This window comes from Pseudorasbora parva, chromosome 6 (genome assembly GCF_024679245.1).
Source record: "Pseudorasbora parva isolate DD20220531a chromosome 6, ASM2467924v1, whole genome shotgun sequence".
Lineage (NCBI taxonomy): Eukaryota > Metazoa > Chordata > Actinopteri > Cypriniformes > Gobionidae > Pseudorasbora > Pseudorasbora parva.
Window position 1 is genome coordinate 35,776,999 of NC_090177.1, and position 21,816 is coordinate 35,798,814.

The 21,816-nt window shown below is 38.0% G+C and overlaps 1 protein-coding gene across 5 annotated transcripts in view; it reads left to right on the top strand.

Annotated features, from left to right (window-relative positions):
* Window positions 1-21,816, top strand: part of LOC137078947 (utrophin-like) — a 303,830-nt gene that overhangs the window by 22,038 nt on the left and 259,976 nt on the right. Inside the window, exon 1 of one of the 5 annotated variants that reach the window (XM_067446799.1) lies at window positions 14,100-14,284. The exons of 3 other annotated variants lie outside the window; for them this stretch is intronic. In XM_067446799.1, the coding sequence (XP_067302900.1) occupies window positions 14,203-14,284 (82 nt within the window). In that variant the 5' untranslated portion in view covers window positions 14,100-14,202. Of the gene's footprint in view, window positions 1-14,099; window positions 14,285-16,605; window positions 16,714-21,816 lie in introns of those variants that run through there. One more of the 5 variants, XM_067446801.1, reaches the window with a different exon arrangement.

A 21,816-nucleotide genomic window follows, 5' to 3' on the forward strand; every position in this document is an offset into this window, starting at 1 on the left:
GCAGCAGTTATATGTTCAATGAATAAATCACCATCCGAATGCATGAGTTTTATCACTGAGGTGGATTGCAAATTATTTTTTACTGACGTCCACGTGAGAAACAATAACTGTCTGAATAGGACAGACACACACAGACACAGGAACTGGTGTGGTTGTAACAATATGGGAAAATTGAGCCAGAAGCTCCAAATAAGAGGTTGAAATCAGATTTATTAAACTCTGATAAAGCATTTCTGTTCAGTTTTGTTACATTTTTGTTGAATTTTGTTATTATGTGTAACAAAATATCTTTGTTCAAGTTTGAGTGCAGTACAATAATGGAAAACAGATCAACCTTGACAAACAGTAACCTTTTATGACTTTCTAAATACTATATATATTTACATCCCACAAGCTAATAAAAGTTATTGGCCCTCATTTATCAATCTTGCGTAGAAACAGGCGCATATTTGGGCGTAAGATTATGCTTACACTCCTCTCACCGCCATATTTATAAAGCTGTGCGCACCTCTGCAATCCAGGTGTACGCAATACCTGCCCTTGATAAATGCGGCGGCTGAAAACGATCGTCATTAGAATAACACGCCCCTATATATTCAAGTCTCCGCCTCCCCCACGCCCTCATTTTACGCCATGGATACACGGAAGACGGCAAAAGAAGCAAAACTTCTCCGACGTGGAGATGGGGCGCGTCTCAATCATCTCACTAGTCAGGGCACTGATTAGGACAGAAGTCAACGGGCTGACTCCCTGATCAGTGCCCTGACTAGTGAGATGATTAACGCGCCCATCGAGACGATCACCAGGGAAGTGGAAAATAACGAAATTGTTTTATTTGGGAGTTTAAAGAGTGGGATTAAAGACGCCCACAAAAACAAATATGGACCCAAATTACGAGTAGCTACTGTTAGTGTGGGGGTTGAGAACCGCACTCCAGCAGTTTAAATAGCTGTTTGGATGAGAAATTATCACAATGCATTATTTTACAGCACGTTTTGAAACAATTAGCATTTAATTTCGTATCACGGCACATGTAGGCTTGGGGTGTACGATAGTGATGATGATGTGATGTGGAGTAGCCTACCATTCATTCACATTAATAATTGCATGACAATTTGTAAGATTCTTTTTATTATTATTATTATGATTTTTATTATTAATGAGGCTTATTGTTATTTAGAAGAAGAATGCCGTTATTATTTATTTTATTATTATTATTATTATTATTATTTAAAAGAAGAAGATTGTCATTTTTATTATTTTGTCAGTCTGAATTATTTTCAGTCCCAGTCCGTGCGCAGCTGCCGGGCCTAACCCTGAACCGTCAGGTAAAGCGCACAGGCTCGCCACTGGAGGAATGCATATGCCTACAAATCAAATGCTTTGGTATAGTCACACAAATTAAACATTGAAGTCCATGTTGCACAAAAATAAACACTAAAGTTTATAATTACTATGTTTTTGTTGTTGTTTTTTTACAGTGGGTAATATAGCATATTTTTGTCAGTGCGTTTTGTGGTGTTAGGAATTATTTTTCTGATTTAAAACGTGTGTACACCACCTCCTGAGCTGGCGTAGGATTTGAGCGTGGCGTGCGCCAACGTCCATATTGATAAATATCAAAGTCACCGTGGGTTTGGGTGTACGCTGGAAATTTGGTGTACGCATTTTTGATAAATGAGCGCCACTATGTCTAAAACAACATATAGAATTTATAAGCCTCTTTATATAGAGCTACATGGTAATCTAGTGGTTATGCCACGACATTTTTTATTCCCACCATATAACATGAATCTGCCTTCAAAAATTGGATTTTAAAGGCCTAGTCTCTACATGAACATGAAATACAGCTTTAATTGAAAAATAATAATAATTTAAAACAAAATATTTTCAATGGGGGAAATTATCATAATTATTGCATAAATATCAATTAACATATTCTCTTAAAATACACAACAAAATATTGAACAAAAATATATTACATTGATTTTACTGAAAATTAAAAAAAAAATTCAGCGCCCATGTGACTCCCAAATGAACTACCAGAGGGTTAAACGCTCATGCTCTTAAAGCAGGATGGATTCTGATTGGCTGTCAGTGTTTTTATCATTCATCAGCTGGAACGAATAGTTCTGAAAACGATTTCAACATTCTTATTTATAGTTATTGTCCATAGAGCTTCAGTTGTGAACTTCCTAGTATGAAGTCCATCAAAGCATAAACCAGATGGTAATAAGCATTATATTTTTTTTAAAATATCAATACAGGGCTGCCTTGCAAGTGCTGTAAAGATATTTAAACTCAATACCACTAACTTAAGCCAAATCCAGTGACTACTTCATCCTCACAGTCACAAGTTTCCCAATGAAATAGCGGAGCCACATAAGATAGATATCCAATCAAATTGCAGCTTACACTTTTTTGGGCAAGCTTTCACATTTAGTTTGATTTGTGCATCAGTTGCTCATTGTATGGACTGCGCAAGTGTTGATGTGTTGATGTCTCGTGCAGGGAAAACTGACCATTTTGTTGTCAAATCACCAGTGTGGGCTTTCATATCACTGTGTTCATATCACTGTGTTCATATCACTGTGTTATGTTAGCTGAAGGCTCTTGCGTATTACTCAGTGACAAGTGAAAGTGAAGAAGTGAGATTCGTGCCTGTTCCTTGTCTAGTGAAGGAGAGAGTAATTGCAACTTCATATCTCACAATGTGAGTTTATACAATGCAATGTAACTTTTTATCAGAGTTACTTGTATCTCTGTGTCGCCCATGATCTGACTTTAGGTTTTGGCATAGCATGCTGAGTAAAGAAGGGCAAGATTGACCCAGTAGACTGTGCTTTTGACACCCTGCTGAGAGTTCAGTGACCTTATTACCCGAGATTGTTCTTGTGAAACAGACACCATGTGTTTGTGTGTCACCTGAAACCTTCAACCATGGAAAATCATGAAAGCAAATAAAGGAAATTCACCCAAGGCGATCCCATTACACACACACACACACACACACACACACACACACACACACACACACACACACACACACACACACACACACACACACACACACACACACACACACACACACACACACACACACACACACACTCACACTCACACTCACACTCACACTCACACTCACACACACACACACACCTCTCTTTCTCTGTGTTCTGTTGCTGTCATTGGCCGACTTGGTGTGTGTGTGACCAGGATGTATTCAGGATATTATTGAATGGGGAAAAGGAGTAATAGAAGCAGGAAGCACAGTCTATTGTTGTGGGCCTCATTAAACTCCATCATGACTGGCCTCTGTGTGTGTGTGTGTCCACACTAAACATCACCATGTGAAAAATGTAGATCGGACACACTTGAGAGGAAAGCAGCTACTATATTCAGTGGCAACTTCATTTTGAAATAAATATTATCAGGGCTCAGGATTCCAATTTTCGGGCCAGTGCATGGTTTAAATTTTGACTTGCCCCAATAATAAAAAAGTTATAAACAAATAGAGTAGGCCCAGTTATTGTCTTCATTGTTTTTGACCCATAACCTTAATAAATAAGATTGTGACTCTAAAAACCACCAGCCTTACTCATACATTTCAAATATAAAGTGTGAACTGTCAGTATACAAATACTAGCAATAGAACAAACATGCAAATAAAATAAACACAGCTTTTTCATGTTTTTTATAGCAAGTTTTTAGCATTTTTATATTATTTTTAGTTAGAAAAAAATAAATAATCAAACGTAATATAGCACTGCATAGTCTTCACTGGATAAATGAAATATAGATTAATCCTTTTCAAAGTTACAAAAGTTATTAAGTCTAGAGGTTTTTTGTCCTTTGAGTAACATAGAAAATTTAGCAATTTGCAAGTTACACGAAACACACAAGCCGTGCTGACTCTCACGGCAAGGTGTTCTCCGATTCCGATTGACGTATTACATAGGCTACAACGTTAACAGACCGGGGATCCCGGGTCCACGGGTCTCGGGTGCCCAGTGAAGACCTCTACACTGATATACATGCATTTGATTTTTCCACTGTTTATGTTCACTTAAAGGTGCACTTTACTGCACTATGCAACTTTCCGTCCACTAGAGGTCGCCTATTCAAAACAAATGCGTAGTTTGATGACGCAAAGTGTGAGCGCAGCATCTTGGGAGATGTGGTCTTCACCTCACAGCCGGTGGAAAATAGGACTCGGGCAGAAATCACGTTCATGGATGCGGTTATTAACGTTACTGTAGTGTAAAGCAGAGCAGGACCGAGTGTTGTGGAGCTGAGCACGGCCGCTGGAGCGATTGTTATACAAACACACGGCTCGCTAGCACCGGGCCTTTTATTATGACGGGACGGGACGGGACACATTCGCCGGGCGCCTGCACTGATCCGCTCTTCCGGTCATGATTATGAGGTAATGCAGCTCTGTTTATTATATTAGATACATTTAAGTGTGTTTAAAATGATGTTATGACGTTCCTCTGTGCGTTCACTTGTTCACACTGCTAAGAGTAAAGCGCTCCTGCCAAATAAAAGCCGAAACCGAGGGTAGCGCAGATATGACGCGATTGACAGGCGACTTCCTCAAACGCTATGCTGAAATGTCCCGGTCCTTAGTTCAAAATTAGCAATTTTCTCACAATTTACAAATAGATTGAAACATTTGGGATATTCTAGGTACTCAACTGAACAAAATATATAACACTGGCCTAGTGTTTTTTTTTTCATGTTTTTTTTTTTTTTTCATTTTTCAGAGCTGTAAAAGTACAATTTTCAAACAGATTAAAGTGCAAAAGGATTAGGCTATAAAGAACAACAGGTAGGCTTACAAATAAGGTCTCATTATTTAATGCATTAACTAAGATTGAGCAATAGCTGCATTTGGTACAGAAAGTATAATGTTTTTGGTAATGTTAGTTAAGAAATACTGATCATTGTTAGTTTTATCTTAGGTCCATTAAAAAAGTTATGTTGATTTTGATTGTAATGTTATTAAACAGTAACTTAGAAATGAACATTACTCAGAATGATTAATTCTTTATAAGTGTTTTTGATTTAGTTTGGTAATAATGAATTAACATGTTAACTAATGAAGTCGTATGTCTCAAAGTTTTACTGAACAATAACAAATAATTAGAACGGTTCTAATCATTAGGGTATGTTGTAGTCCAGATTAAAACATAAAAATGTTTAAGTTTGAGAATAAATAGCCTATTAAGTCTTTAAGTATTAAGTATTTGGTGCTGTGATGAACAACATTGAGATTACAAAAAACGAATGGCTGTTTTAGTTTGTGGGGTTTCCGGGGTAACGGCTGCATTCTGCAGTTCAACAGCGCCCTCTGCTGTCACTGAGCGGCACTTCATCAGCGCGTCTCCTTCACTGGTTCAGTCATGTGCAAGCGCACGTTGGGCTTGTTTATATCTGAGGCTCAGTGGCTTTGGCTGAGGCTTTGGCGCTTCCCTTTGACGCAGAATACAGCGGTGTTGAGCATTTATACGGTTGATGGGCAAAGTATTCTTGAGTGCATTATAAAAAAATTATAAATTGTTAATAAATTATTATTTACGATATTTTAAAGTGCCCACGATAACAATATCGTGCATATTCATTATCGTGATAAATCGCATTATCGAAAATCGGCACACGTCTAGAGCACACACACAACTTCGCACGCCATTGAGGTCTCTTTCTCTTCTTCTTGCACTTGAATATTTAAATTTGCCAGCCTTAAAAACAGGCTTAATGGGGTGGTTGATAAGGATTTCACTTTTTAACTTGAATTAGTGTGTAATGTTGCTGTTTGAGCATAAACAACATCACGCAACAGAGGGAGCAAGGCCATGTTAGACTGTGTTAAAGAAGAGGAAGAATTATGTAGGAGTTTTGTTGCCATGCTGTGGAAAGGCTGTCATTTTCTCCCCGATTGAGTGGCGAGATGTGACGCTACAGAAGACAACAGAACCCATTATAATCAGGGATGTTGTCTACACTGGATGCGGCGTGACGTGAGAGGTAAGTCTTTGACAGTAAACTGATGCCTCGTTCTATTTATGATGTACTGACATGATGGACAACAGGGATGCAACAATACAGTGCTCGGTTCAATACGTACCTCGGGTTTTAACCACGGTTTTCGGTTTGGTTCAGTTTTTTTGCTATTCTATTCTTAGGCGACAGGAAAAGAAAAAGGTTAAGGAGAAAATGTTTTTATTGCAATACTCTTTTTTTAATTTTACTTAAAAGTCTTGAAAACCCTTACTTAAACTTAAAACTTTACTTAAAAAAACCCTTGTACACAGTGTATTGTATAATCTAAAATAAATATATATATAAAGATTTACAGTGGCAGCTCAGAGATGTACAGTAGCATTTAAGTATGAAATTGAATGAATAAATGAAGGCTAAAATTGAAACTACAAAGTCTTCAATATACAACATTGATTAAAAGCTACTGTATTAAAGGTTTTTTGTTTTGTTTTTATTAACATCATTTTTGAGGTGAACTGTCCCTTTAAGGACTAGGCTGTGCTGCTATCAATTGAAGACCTGGTCACATCTCATATACAATATAAATTGAAATAATTAATTAAATGCAAAACCGAAAAATGCAATTCACTAGCGCGTATTAAACCCTGAGTGCCATACCAAACGGTTCAATATTATATTGAGTACTGTGGCAAGTATTTAACAATAACCCCGTATCTAAAAGTATAAGACAACTACAAAATAAAAAAAACATAATATTCTGAAATGTCCTGTATCAGCTGTTCTTGCACAGGTTCTGCTCGATCTTCTTCACTAATATTCTCTGCGTGTGATTCAGGCTTAAAGGGTTACTTCAGCGATTAGCATATGGCTTTGTATCAGTAGAAACCCTGGAGAATATTCAAATTATTGTGCTTTCCCCCCTCATATCTCCCTGAGACGAGAGATTTATGCATTTTATTTCTGGAACAATTCCTCCTTTGATGCAAAATGACGATTTTTGCATCATAGGAGGAATGTTTGCCCAGAGGCTAAAGACTACAGCCAGCAGAGGGAGCCATTTCCTCATGTTTTGAATCTGCTTATGGGGGATGGGAGATCACACTCAGCTTGCAGGGAGAGCTCAGCTTGCAGACAGGATCATTTGAACGGAGCTATGGTGAGCAATGTAAGTCTTTTAACTTCTCAAATTCATTTCTATGAAAGTTAAGCTTGCAAAGGCATGAACTGAAAAGCACCAGACTGAACTCGCGTTGTGAATGTATGCCGCGAATGAAGTCGCGATTACCTCAGCTCTCATCACTCGTGCAGTTAGTGCTCAGTGCTGTGATACTCGCGCGGTGACTCATTATATTGAACAGACACGTTTAGTTTTTAATTGTAGTGTCTTCTCCAACTCAGTCACAGTAATCAAGTTGGTAGCGTTGGGAATGGCCTCACGGGGCAGCGAAGCATTCTGGGAATTGCAGTCTTTCATCCCCATGAGAGAAAAATACATTTTTTGTCTTTTCTCAGTCTAGAAGGCACCAAATTCAAAAATAATTTCACATTTCTACTGCATTGATGACCCAGTTTAAATACAGATTCATCTTCCCAGCGCTGAAGTACCCCTTTAAATTGATTCATTATTACAAAATGGAATTGGATAGTTCTGGTTCTTGATGATGATGCTTGGTCAGCCTTGGCTTTCTTCACAATACAGCACACCTTAAGTAGCCTACTTCATTGCTTTTCTATAAACATTTATTGCATCTGGTTGCCTGAAAGTGTGTGTTTATGCCTATAATGGTTGAGTGCTGGAAAAGAGGTTTAAACACTTCGTCATTCACATTCGTCTTGGCCTTGAGGCTGAGTACTTGGGGTTTAGGGTTTGATCAAATCACTACCGATAAGTATGAGCAGTTGTAATTATGATGTTTGACTTGTTAAAGTACGAGTGCAAGCAGTGAAGAGACAAGAAAGAAAGGACAGCAGAAATAGAGAGAAATAAAATGTTCCTGCATTCTCTCGTGGTGACTGATGTCACCACCCGTGTGTGTGAATATCTGAGGAGGGTGTGGTGAGCTGAGAAAGGGAAAGTCTATATTCAGAGCTGTCATTATGGAGAGATTGTGTGTGTGTGTGTGTGTGTGTGTGTGTATGTATGTGTGTCTGTGGACCTACTCAACCATATTTTGGGACAAATTTGTACCCATAAGTGAGCTAAACCTGACAAAAACTACTTTTGGGATATTGTCTTTTGTATAATAGTAAAGTAAAGTAAATACAGTGGTGTGTGTGTGTGTGTGTGTGTGTGTGTGTGTGTGTGTGTGTGTTTGGTGTGTGAGAGAGAGAGAGAGAGAGAGAGCTAGAGAGAGAGAGAGAGAGAGATTTCACATCCACTGAATGGCAACAGGTTGTGAAATAATTCACTGCGGTTTTCCAATGGCGTTTCATCAACACACATACTCAGCTCACACACTCCTCAATGACACACACATAGACACTCACTCACACACATGTGTTTTTGTGAAATGTGGGGACTTTCCATAGGCGTATTAAGGTGTACTGGTTTTACTGTACAAACCTTATTTTCTCTCCCCCTATACACTGCAAAAAAAATCATCCTGTGTGATTTTATAAGCATTTAGAAAAATGGGGACATGGGTAATGTCCTCATAAGTCACCCTCTCCTGTAATACCCATTTCATTATACACATTTGTAAAACTAACACACACACACACACACACACACACACACACACACACACACACACACACACACACACACACACACACACACACACACACTCATTTGTTATGTATACTGTGTGTATGTGTGACTGACTGTGTGTGTGTGAATGTACATGACTGTGTTTGTGAGTGTGTGTGTGTACTGGTTTGAAGACCCTAAGTCTTTATATTGTAGTGTGCTGTTCAGGTTTCAGGCCACGCCCTTTATGCTATGAGGACATGCATATTTTATGAAAAAGTATGAACTATTATAACATTAGCATAAATGTACAACTAATATTATATATTTTAATATTTTAAATAATTAAATGTATCATCTAAGTTAGTTGAAAGAGCAGTTCTCAGTTTAATGTTTTAAACCTGTATGACTCTTGTTTGAATATGCACAAACGTGCATGAGTTTGGAGCGCTATGATGGAGGGGAAGTGTCCCTTTCCTGAAATGCGAATGCAATTCACAAATTAGAAAACAAAAGCAAAACAGCAAATCAACTGCAAAATATAAAATGGAAATGGTGGTACTTATTAAGTGCAGTTAATTGTCCCGATTCAGTATCAATATACTTATGAGTGTTAGACGTCAGCGGTGAATGATCACCTAAAAAGGCCTGGACTTTGTCACTACACATGTTTTCGTCTCTCATGCTCTTAGAATGGAGGGACAAAGAGGGCGTAGTGTGTGTGTCATGAGGGTAAAGCGACACCCCATGTTCCCAGCATGCACCACTCCACGCCCTGTTCCACAGCTCGGTCCAGCGGAAACACACCACATCTCTTTTTCTTCACTGTAACCCTGCTGCTGTGTTTAAGTCTATCTCGGAGATCTTAACACAAAACTGTCAAAATAACAGTGTCGGTAGTATTAACAACGTTTGCTTGTCTTCAGTTTTACCTAGTTTTTTTTTTTTTGTCAGCAAAATGACTTCTTACAGCTCATGACTTTCATGAAAACTACTGATTATTCTTCTGAATTTTTGTATTCCCACCCACAGACAGAGTTATTGTAAGAGTTGGCTTTTCACCGAAAATTTAAATTCTTACAACAATCAACATAATTATGGCAAAACGTTTGCTAAGAGGTATTTTCTACAAAAGCAAGGCGATATTTGACTTTGGTGAGCGCATACAGAGCTGAATGTTGGGAGGTGGCCTTGGAAGTCTGAAGAGACACAATTGTTTTAAAGGATGAACAGTTAAATTAGCCTTTTGTTCACAAGAAACCATTGATGAACACACACAGAGCACAAGAAATGTTCTCGCAAACATATCCAAGAATAAACCTTAATGATTCTTGCACATCAAGAAAGAATGGTTTCAGTTGTGTAGACTTTCATGGATTGAAACACAAATTTATTTATTTGTATTCTCTCCATTTTTTTGTCCAAGGTGACATGAGGTTGAAAGGCACATTTTCATTTTGGGATCAAATAACCCATTATAGGTCCCATGGCATGGATTGTTTTAATATTTTATGTTTCCTGGGGTGTACTTATATTGTTAGCATGGGTTTTACATCAAAAAATTTCATAATTTACAAATAAAAGGCATTTTTTCTATACTGATATTAGCCCTCTGGCTTGAATGCTCTGTTTCAAGAGGCGTGTCTGCTGTGAGACAGCAGTGAAAACACCCACTGTTGTGATTGGCTGACATCTTTGCATTTGAAATGAGATTACGTGCGGAGGGGGCGTGGTTTAGCAAGCAGGAGCAGCTGCAGCAGCAGCACTGCCAGTCGAGAGAGAGACGGAGCTGGGGAAAGATTACTGAGGAAGTGTTATTGTATCGAGTTTTTTGAGAGCGCAAGGCGAGTTTATTTTGTTTGTATCTGAGAGCTCTAAATAAACATGAGTGAACTTTGCAACGTTATTTCTCTCACAAAATGCTTTCACCACAGCGAACAACAAACAAGACATCGACATGATACAGTAAGAGCTTCTGTTGAGCATAATGAGCGGCGGCATTCAAACGGCAGTTTGGACGAGTGTGCACCGCAGATAAACGCGTGATTGACCGATCCGAACATTAGAAACAGTGTTCTTTGATCGTTCTCCGTAGTTTAATCATTTAAATAACAGATTTGTGTCATGCTGCTAACAGAAATGACGTGAAGTTGATGTTTTTAGTCACCGGCTTGATTCACTTAATTCACTGATGCATTAAGACGGCCAGCGGAGAGACTGACAGTATTAAACGATTTAGAAAGAAAGTCTGTGTGAACTTGAATGATTAGCTACACATCAGAACTCACTGATCCCAGATCAGCCATTAATGAACACTGTTACTCACTGTTTGTGGCGGTGCTGTCGAGTTCATATGGTAAAGCCTGAGCTGACATCGCGACTGATAAACTGAACCCATTCTCTACTTATTCTCTGGTCGGGCAGAGCAGAGGAAGGGGAGGAAACCTTTCCTGGTATAACGTCATAACAGGAGAATTCAAGATCAGCTCGTCTGGGCTCTCATTTTCTTAAAGGCAGAGAAAGACAGCCTGAACTCGTTTTACACCGATCAAAATTTATAGCCACTTGGGGACAACATTCAGGCTAGGGGAACTCATATTAATGTTGAAAAACCTCATAAAATAAACATTTCATGCCATGAGACCTTTAAAAAAGGGACCTATAATTCCCCCTTTTACACAAGATGTAATTGTGTCCCTAGAATGTGTCTATGAAGTTTTAGCTGAAAACACCCCACAGATAATTTATTATAGCATGTTGCAAATGCCTGTTTTTGAGTGGTACGAAAAACATGCTGTTTTCTGCATGCTTCTTTAAATGCTAATGAGCTGCTTCTCCCTGCCCCCTTTCTAGAAGAAGGTGGACCCTTAATAGCTCCTGCATCAGATACTCAACCAAAACCAAACCATTGTTTTAATTTTCGGCTATCATCTCTATCGTGGTGACGTTCATGTGACATTGCAGTTTTTCCTCATCGTGAAAGTTAATTATCTGCATGCATTTTAAGGCCCTATCAGTCCAAACATCTGATATATGGTTTCTGAGTGCACGCATTTTCTGACGTCATGTAACCCAACTTCAAGTCATTCACAAACTTGAAAGTGAAAATGAAAAGAGAACAAACCTTCCCGTAGTTCTCCCTGTTCCTCTTCTATCTGTGTGTGTGTTTGTTTAGTTGTACGTAGAACATCCCGACCTTCGTAACACCTCAGAGGAAAGCAGAATCAACAAATGAATCTATAGGCCATGTGTTTTCAGATCCCATGCAGTGACTCGGATATTTACTCTGCCCAGCCCAAACTGTAATGAGTCATTCGTGTCCGATAGGAACACAGCAGATGGTGCTCTGGGATTCAAGAAATGAGTGGGAAATGTGGTCTACCTACATTTATTTTTGATCCTGGGAAGCCCAAAGTAGTGCTCTAATTTTAAAATGCTCTTCAACCTTTTTAGCGTACATGTTTTGAGGTTACTAGCTTGTTAGGTTTGTTCCTATGACATTTTAGCCAGGCGACTCGATTATATACTAGCGTGCAAGATTTTGAAGCTAGGCCTATAGCTTGCTAGTTTTGTGCCTATGACACTCAGGCGACTAGCTAATATGTTAGCTTGTAAGATTTTGAGGTTACTAGCTTGTTAGGTTTGTGTCTATGCCACTTTCTAGTCAGATGACTAGCTAATATACTACCGTGCAAGATTTTGAGGTCACTAGCTTGCTATTTTTGTGCCTGACACTTTTTAGTCAGGCGACTTTTAAGGGGAGGGCTGTTTTTCTGTTAAAAATGCAGAGGATTTAAATCTTTTATCCATGTATAGGGTTGCCACCCGTCCTGTGAAATACGGAATCGTCCCGTATTTTCAGGAAAAATGACGCATCCCGAATCAAAGCAATATGGTACGCGATTTGTCCCGTATTTTACATAGGTCCAACCGCATTGTGTGAAGACACGTCCTATTCTGCCCCTAATTGGGTCGCTGCTGTCGTTGGTTTGTTTGATTGGTTTGTTTCAGGTTCACGGGCCGTGAATCACAGCTAATCAGAGTCAGAAGAGGAGGAGACCCCGCCTCGCCGGTTCTTTTCTATATGGGCAGAATCCATTTGAAACGATGGCGGAGGCAGGTCCAAATACCCTATGTCAAAATAATTTTTGGATTGATAACATTAGATTTCATATGCTGCCTATTAAGAAATAATGTTAATAATGTAGGCTACATTAATGATGTTATGGTATGATTTGTTTATTAAGGTTAAGTTGTAGAGTCAGACACAAGCATTACTTTAATAAGAGATAAGATATATATATATATATTTGATACATATTTAATCAAAATAGGACCTTTTAGGAATAAAATAAACAACTATTTGTTATGCTTAACAAATTTAAATAATTGCATCATCCAATACTATAGAATTAACAATAGACTATAAAAACGGAATAATACATAAATATATTTACTTAACTTACCAAAAATAAAAATGTTGTTAAGTGTTTTATTAAAATAAGAAATGAGATATTATATCATTTACAGTTATTTAGGTGTGGTTTCACTGTTTGGATGGTGTTACTGCAAACAATGACAAATATTGTAGTCCAAATCTTTGTTCACAACACTATAAAATTACTGGAGTCATTGTCATAGCTGTGTATTATACTGAGTGCATCTGTTCACACTGATTTCAATAGCAGATATCCTATTATAATGTCCATTGGTATCAATCTTAATGTATATACAAATTATGAAAACATGTTTTAAGTTATGATATACGACCACTGCAGTGGCACACCATCGGGACTGTGGTCATCGTGGCCCCAAGGGGTGTGGCCACCGCTGCGGCAGGCGTCCCTTATTTTTTTGTATTGAAGGTGGCAACCCTATCCATGTAATAGCCTAATTATAAAATATAATCACATATAGAGAAATATAGTGGGATGTCCTGCATCTGTGGTTTTAAAATATAAAATATGCCCCCAAAATATGCAAGGTTTTGTGGTTTGTAGCTGGGTAGGCTTTTGCCAATACAAATCACTAAAATCTGAGCATGCAAAGTTCTGAGATGCTTTTTTTTTTCTTGCTCAATGTCTTGGTAGGCAGAGCGCTAGGAGACACAGCTGCAGTCTCTCGTGACTTCATCTTTAGGAACTGGTCTGTGTGTAAGAGTAAGAAACGTTTTAGTCATGTGTATTTAAAAAAGAAAAGAGGAAGTTGATGTTATTTTTAGACTGGTAGCATCTAGTGGCCTGTGTTTGTGTTTACTGTCTTTACTGAGTGTTTTATTGTGCATGTTTCTGTCAGATGTCTGGTGCGTCACTGACAGGATGTGAATTGCATTTGATTGACAGGCACCCGTTTGAGAGGAACTCACCGCAGGTTCTCTCTGTTTACTCCCAGAATGCATTGCAGCAGCAGCATCACTCTCCTCAGACATCACTTGAAGTTCCTTTAGGTTGTTTTTTTTACTCTGTATATCTCCCCATCCTCTCATTCTCCTTCTTTATGGAGCGGACCTTATGAACATGAGCAAGTGGTTGCCCTGGAGAAAGCGCAGCTTTTTTAGAAAGAACAGGAAGAAGTTTTCTTTTCCTCTGTTAGGTAAGCGCGCACTCTTTTACTTCCTGATTCACAAAACGCTTTTGCACTTTTCTGATTTTATGTTTCAGCTTCAGTTTGACTTTTAAGTTTGTACACACACATTTGGAGACTGTAGACACGTCAGTCTCTGTGCTGTAGCAGTAGGTGTGTGTCTGTGATGACAGTTGGATGGGTCTTTGTCTTGTTTCTGTTTCATAGTTCATGTCTGTGTGTCGTTACCTTGATGATCCACGGCTGTGTGTTTTCTGATGGTTGTTCTTCAGTCTCTTGTTTGTCCTGAGTAGGGCTAGGTATCGATTCAGATGTTCCAATTCGATTCGATTTCGATTCACAAGCCCTCAAATCGATTCGATTTCTATTCTCGATTCGATTTTCGATTTCGATTCAATTTTGGATTCCCGGTTCAACTCAAATGAATATAGATTTAATACAAATACTATAGGTATTTATAAAAAAGAACAGTAAACATAAACGGGTAATTAAAAAGAAATGAAGAGCCACAAACCTGTATATTAAACTTTTTATTTTAGGTACACCTGAGTACATTAAAACAGAATGCATCTCTATATTTCAAATACATACAATTGTTAAATACAATTTTGATGCAACTTTATTCTAAAAAAAAAAATATCTGAGAACTATTTTATGGATGTTTGATATATTTATTCCAAAAAATAAACAGGATATTGGATGATTTTTTTGCTGCTCGTCATGTGTGCATTTACTTTTCATACATGAGAAACGCGTTCATTAAATTTTACAGTCAATGGAATGGTTAATTCCTGGACACGAGTAGTTGCCGTGGTAATGGACAACAATACCTTAACTGACTTAAGTTGACTGTGGACTAACTATTATTTGTGGAAATCTGTTTATAAGCTATTAGGGTTTGAATTATTGATCCTGCACTGTATATGGACTATAATTTCAATATGTCGATAATGGCTAATGTATGTGCTTAAGTGACTGCTCAAGTTTGATTCTAATGCAAGGCAAGCATTCGCGTGTTTGCTTAGCTGTGTGTGTGTGTTGTCACATCAAATGGTTCTGCAGATTTTAAGTATTACTTCAGCATTTCACCTCAGCATTATAAAAGGCGACAACGCACTGGAAGCCTCCATTTAAACACAGAATGAATAAATGATGTGCGCCTCTTGCTCCTTTGTAAGATCACACAATGCAAATGGGTGACATTTAGTGGAAAAGACTTTAAATTATATTTACGTTAATCTTATGTTCAATGTTAGCGGAAATAAATATGGAAAAAAATCGATTTGTGGCCTTTGAGAATCGATTCTGAATCGACCAGATTTTAAAAAACGATTAGCGATTTTTTTTGCCCAGCCCTAGTCCTGAGCAGTTAAACTGACCAACGTTCTTTAGAAAAATCATCCAGGTCCTTTTTTATTCAGCATATTTGCATATTTGAACCCATTCCAGCATTGACTGTATGATTTTGAGATCCATCTTTTCAAACTGTGGACGACTGAGGGACTAAAAACACAATTTAAAAAAAAAGGTTCAAACATTCACTGACGCTCCAGAAGGAAAAAAGACTCATTAAGAGTACAATGTCACCCTGCCTGTTATGTGGCTATGCAGCCCCAAACTCAACAAACTGTGATGCACTGTGTGTTCTGACACCTTTCTATCAGAACCAGCGTTCTATAATTACCAGCATTAACCAGCATCAAGGCTCATTGATGCAAAAGCATCTTTTGCATCAATGAGCCTTGGCCACCCATGACCCTGTCGCCGGTTCTCCACTGTTCCTTCCTTGGAGCACTTTCGATCGATACTGACCACTGCAGACCGGGAACAGCCCACAAGAGCTGCAGTTCTAGCTGACATCTAGACATCACAATGTGGCCCTTGTCAAAACTCAAATCTTTATGCTTGCCCATTTTTCCTGATTTATGTATATGTATATGTATATGTATATGTATATGTATATGTAAGTGTGTGTGTGTACAAAGCAATCAAAACAAGCTTGGCAAAGCAACATTGTATCAACCAATGCTGTGTGTTTGAGGCAGGGCTCTCTGTTGTTCTGGCCAATGGCAGTCTGGGGGAGTGTTCCAAAAAAGTCCTTCAAAGAAAGTTTATGATTCCAAAATTCCATTCCATCACATTCCTTTGGTCGTCACAGTGACCTGGCATATGGTTGTCAGGGTGACCCACAGAGTCGGTCATGCTCTTGCTCTTATGCATGCTGGGATGGCGTTCCACAGAGACGTGTGTGTGTTCTACCAGTGGAGCACAACATGCGTGCCCCCCCCCTTCTCTCTCTTTGTGTGTTTTCTGTCACTCTTTACTATAAGTGAGTGTAGAGGAGAGGGGAATATTTAGTAGGACAGGACCATCTTTTGCTTTTCTCCATCATCTGTTGTTTTATGAATCAATGGCTACACACAGTATGAAACTCAGAGGTAGGTGTAAATCAGATATTTAGTACAGTGCTGTTTTTTTGTGATTGTTGTGTGAATGACTGCGGGTTTTCAAAACGTAACATTTGAGATGTTGTAGCCAGTTAGATTTAGCTGCTAAAGTCAAATGCAGATCTAAGATGAACAAAGCGTGTTTTCCATAGTTTTTCCTTCAGGTGTGCAGGCGTAACCTCTTGAAAGGTCATAGTCTCTCAGTGACCTTTTGCAAAATTTTAACTAGGTATGTTTGCCTTTAAAAAAAGGGACTGTATGCTTTACAGCAATATTTCTTCCCATTATAATGCTATTCGGTATATAAGTTTATTAGTTTTATAAGAACAGTATATTAGTTTTTTTATGAGCATTTATCACCTCTGAATTATAGGCTTTTGGCTACTGTGCCCTTGAATAAGATTTTTTATATACAAATGACCTAATTTGTGATTGGCTAACCTTGTTATATTGTTCATAAGAGCGGGTCAAGTTCATGTAAATGTGGGCGTTCGTATGCCAATTAGCCAATTTATGTAGGGATGTCATGACTAAGATAATTTCTTCTGAGTCATTTTTGCAGTTTACTTTCAGTAAATGTTCTGGGTGGACTGGAGATGAATTCATGAGTGTTATTGTTGGTCTACATGGAGTGGCACATCAAACTTGTACTTTTAAACCCACACTGTTTATGGCATGACTCTGTTGTTGAATTGCTTTTTGTAAATGAGTGTTTTTCTTAAACTATTCTCCCTCTGCCTTCATGCAGACAAGCTCGGGCAGGAGTTCACAGTGGAGGTGCAACCACTGCCTCAATTATGGGAATTTTATGCATTATGGAATGTCCCGTGTCAAAATATCTCATATAAGCACTTCAACAGGCGTGCATTTAGCCATCTAGCTGTCTAAATGAGCACACACGTTTTTTTTTAAAATAAGTATGAATGCTAAAATATTTCGGTCTCTAAATATGGCCGAGATCTTTCCTCCTGTGTAAGTATATTGGAATTGTTTGCCCATTGAACGTGCGGTTAAACTGTGCCCTGTTCCCAATCATAGAGATAATATGTCTTGTAATGACAGTTTTGTGATGGGTTTTGTGAACTTTGGCCTCAGCGTGTCTCTGAGTGAGAAGTTATTCAGTTCTGTCTCACCTGGCATAGCACACATGCCCTTCCGTCAGTCAGGCAGCGATGAACAACACAGTTTGATGGACAGTCACATAACGCAGGCACACGGTGTTTGAGTCACTCGAGGAATGTCAGGGTTTAGATAAAAGGCAAGTGTTTGCTTGTGTGTGATAGAGCAGGACGTGTGTGTTGTTCATTGCATGTTTCAGACTGTTTTAAAAAACGTTTACATTTTTCAGCCCAAAATTAAAAGTATATGAAGAGTTCAGATGCAAAAGCCTCTAAAAGGCACTTCGGTCAAAAATGAGATAACTATACTGAGTGAATGCTCTCCGCATATTGTATACATTCATAAAATACGTTCACTTCAAACCCACTAAACCCCAGCCTCAGCCCATTCAGAAGTACTGGTAATTAGGTAGAAACCTATACATGGAAGCCTGACAAAAATGCTTATTTTAAAGAAAAACATCAGATGGGTTTAGAGGCTTTTGCATCGGAAGTCTTCATATATATATTTTTTTTTTTTTCATGCAAATGTGGTCTTTTTTCATTATGGTATTTGGTATTATATTGTAATAGAATGCCTTATAATTGTTGGGAATGTTGGGAGTAACACATTACAAATAACTTATGTAATCAGATTAGTTTGTTCAAGTAACTGGTAAAGTAACGCATTACTTTTAAATTTACAGCAAAATATGTTTTTAAAATAAGTAACGCAACTGTTTCCCCATTTATTGACTGACAGCTCTCCTGTCCTCATGAGAGAAATCGTGAGTGCAGAGGGTTTGTGTGTGAACGTGATGGTTAAGGCTGTGCAATATATCGAAATTATCAAAATACAGAAAATGTACATATCGCAATGGCACGCAATATCTGAATTATTTTAATAGGCTACTTAAACTTTTATGAAAAGTGTACATTTTAGGTCGGCATATAGACTGGGCACACGACTGGTACTTAAGTGACTTGCTTGATGTTAAAAAGAGTTGTTATAACTTGCGTAAAACGACAGTCTCGTGCTGTTTGATACACACACACATACACACACACATACACACACACACACACACACACACACACACACACACACACACACACACACACACACACACACACACACACACACACACACACACACACACACACACACACACACACACACACACACACACCAAAAGGTGTGCACAAGCGGCCTCTCTGAAAGCGTGTGATCCCTTCAGTTCTGTTTCGTATCTTGTTACACACTCGCACTACCCAATACACACACAAATTTTAGCATATATTTGCTAAATCACAGCTGGTCACTTTCAGAAGTTGTAGCAATGCTTTCTTTTCCCATAAAAAATGTGAAACACACATGGTATCATTCACATTTTTTTTTATATATACATTTTTTATAATTTAAATAGATTTTACACACTAATAGCAATGTTGTATCACATAGCAAATATCACATTATTTAACCAGGTATTGCATATTGCATTTTTTTCAATATTGCACAGCCCTAGTGGTGGTCATAGTTCTAGACTAAATGTGAGCATTCATTTACTCATATCACTTGCAAAATAAAAGATTCAGTATCGGAATAAATACAAATCAGGGAAATATTATGTGATATGTTAAATAAAACAAATATTTATGTGCATGTAATCTCACTTTACTGACCAATATACTTGCTGGCCTTCGATGATTCAGTTAAACCATATAGGCAAAAGAGTACTTAAAGCTATTATTACTAACACACTCTTTAAAGCTACACTGTGTAACTTTTTTAGTTTATTCTTAGCTAAAAACACTTAGTTATTTCAAAAATATATGTGCTCATTAATGTATATTTACATATTTAATGTAATAAAGTATTCTGGTAAGTTTATAATATGCCATTGAAAATACATACGGGTGAGGGGTTCGAATGCCGGTCGCCATGTTGCTCCTCCATCTTGAAAGTACATTAGCCAATGAGGGACATTCCCGTAAATTCAAGCTTCACCTTTCACGTTTTAACACTCGATGGCACCGTGTTGAATGTGAAGAGGGGGATTGCCATGTTAATCTTGGACTAAATCGGTCACCGTAGGAGTTAAAACGAAATCAGAATTGAGAGGAACAGAAACTAATATTCACTGGATGGTCATCATATACCTTTTCACCGCTAGATGGGGGAAAATATCACACAGTGTAGCTTTAAAAAAAAGTAATTACTAAAAAAAAATGTTTTATTGGTGAAGTAAGTGTTAATTTCTCCCTCTGCGTCTTATTCTTCTGTAATCATGATTGGCAGCACAGCTGAAAGGTTTGTTTGAGCTGCGCCCTCTACTGTACAGATGTGGATTTGCATTTCTTTCAGCCTGAGGCTTATTATTTCAGTTTTGGTGTGAAAGGGCCTTACATTTGCTCAAAAATAGAGCTTTTTTGTTATTTAATAACAAAACAAAAACAAACACAGACCAGGTGAGAGAAAGTAATGCAAAACAATCTTTAAAAAAAAAAGAAAACTAAGTTACTTTTTAAGGGAGGAACACCTGCAATGCATTACTTTTCAAAGTTACTTTCCCCAACACTGATGACTGACAGTTGTTTGGCATATGTGCTTAATTGTCATGAAAATGTCAGAATTTAAATGTACTTAACGGTCTTAGGCATTATTTTCTACTACATATACATTTTTTTTTCTTACAAAAAATATGAATAAATAAAAAAAAGAAGATAAACAATTGCCTCAAAAAAGTTTTTGACCATTTAGAGCCATTGCTTGTGCAGTGTGTGTGTGAAGATGTCTGGTGTTGACAGTGATGATGATCAGTTTCTTCCTGTGTGTTTGCGATGTGTTTCTCACTGCAGGTGGGTGTGTGTGTGTGTGTGTGTGTGTGTGTGTGTGTGTGTGTGTGTGTGTGTGTGTGTGTGTGTGTGTGTTGTGGTATACTCTCCTTTACATCTACTCTCTTGCCTGCGGTGCATTCCTAGCTTTCTGCCACACACACACACACACACACACACACACACACACACGCTCACACACACTCAAAAGATCAGGTGACCCGGCAGACTCGTGGTCTTAACCTTTGGTCCCTCTAGAGTTCACGCTGGTTTACACAGTGATTTTTGTTGTGAACCCTCCTTTGTGTGTGTGTTGGAATCTTGTCTCTTGGTAACAGGATCTCACACAGGCTCGGTGTAGATTATAAATGCTGTAATGTTTTGGAGTGATCCTGCGTTTAGACTCCGCCCCTCCTGCCGTGGGTCAGCTTTGATTGACAGTTCCATGAAAGCATCTTATTGGGACCTTACTTGACTTACACCTCAAGGTGTCTTGCAGTTCAACAGTTATCAATGAGTAACTAGTTTAAAGGCCCCCCACAGAGTTTTGGAAAATCTGCAGAAGTCTGTGGAATGGATGTGTAAAACGTCAAGGCATTGTTGGTTGTAATGCACTTTTATTTGTAGATGAAAGCATTATAAAAGCATCTATACTTAAACACAAACATAGAAAGGGCACAGGATGTGAAGAACTTTGTTTAAAATATTCTACAGAAATATGCAGGGCTTTATGTCGAATTTTGCAGCCAGCTATAATAACTTTCATTTGGGGATTTTTTGTTGTTGCATTTATTTCTGTCAGTATTTAGTATTTCTGTTATGTTAAGTTACCCTATTGTACCTGAGAAACCTAATTTGTTTAGTTCATATGTTTGTTATATTGCTCTATTGTTTGTAATTAGCTTCTTATTATATTTTCAATAGCAAAAATGTAAATGGTTACAGTGCCGGTCAAAAGTTTGGAAACTACTATTTCACTTATGCTCATCACGCCTGCATTTATTTGATCAAAAATAAAGAAAAAACTGTAATATTGTGAAATATTACAATTTCAAATAATGAGTTTCAATTATAATATACTTTAAAATGAAATGTATTGCTGCAGCACAACTTTTCTCAACATTTGATAATAATCATAAATGTTTCTTGATCATCAGATCAT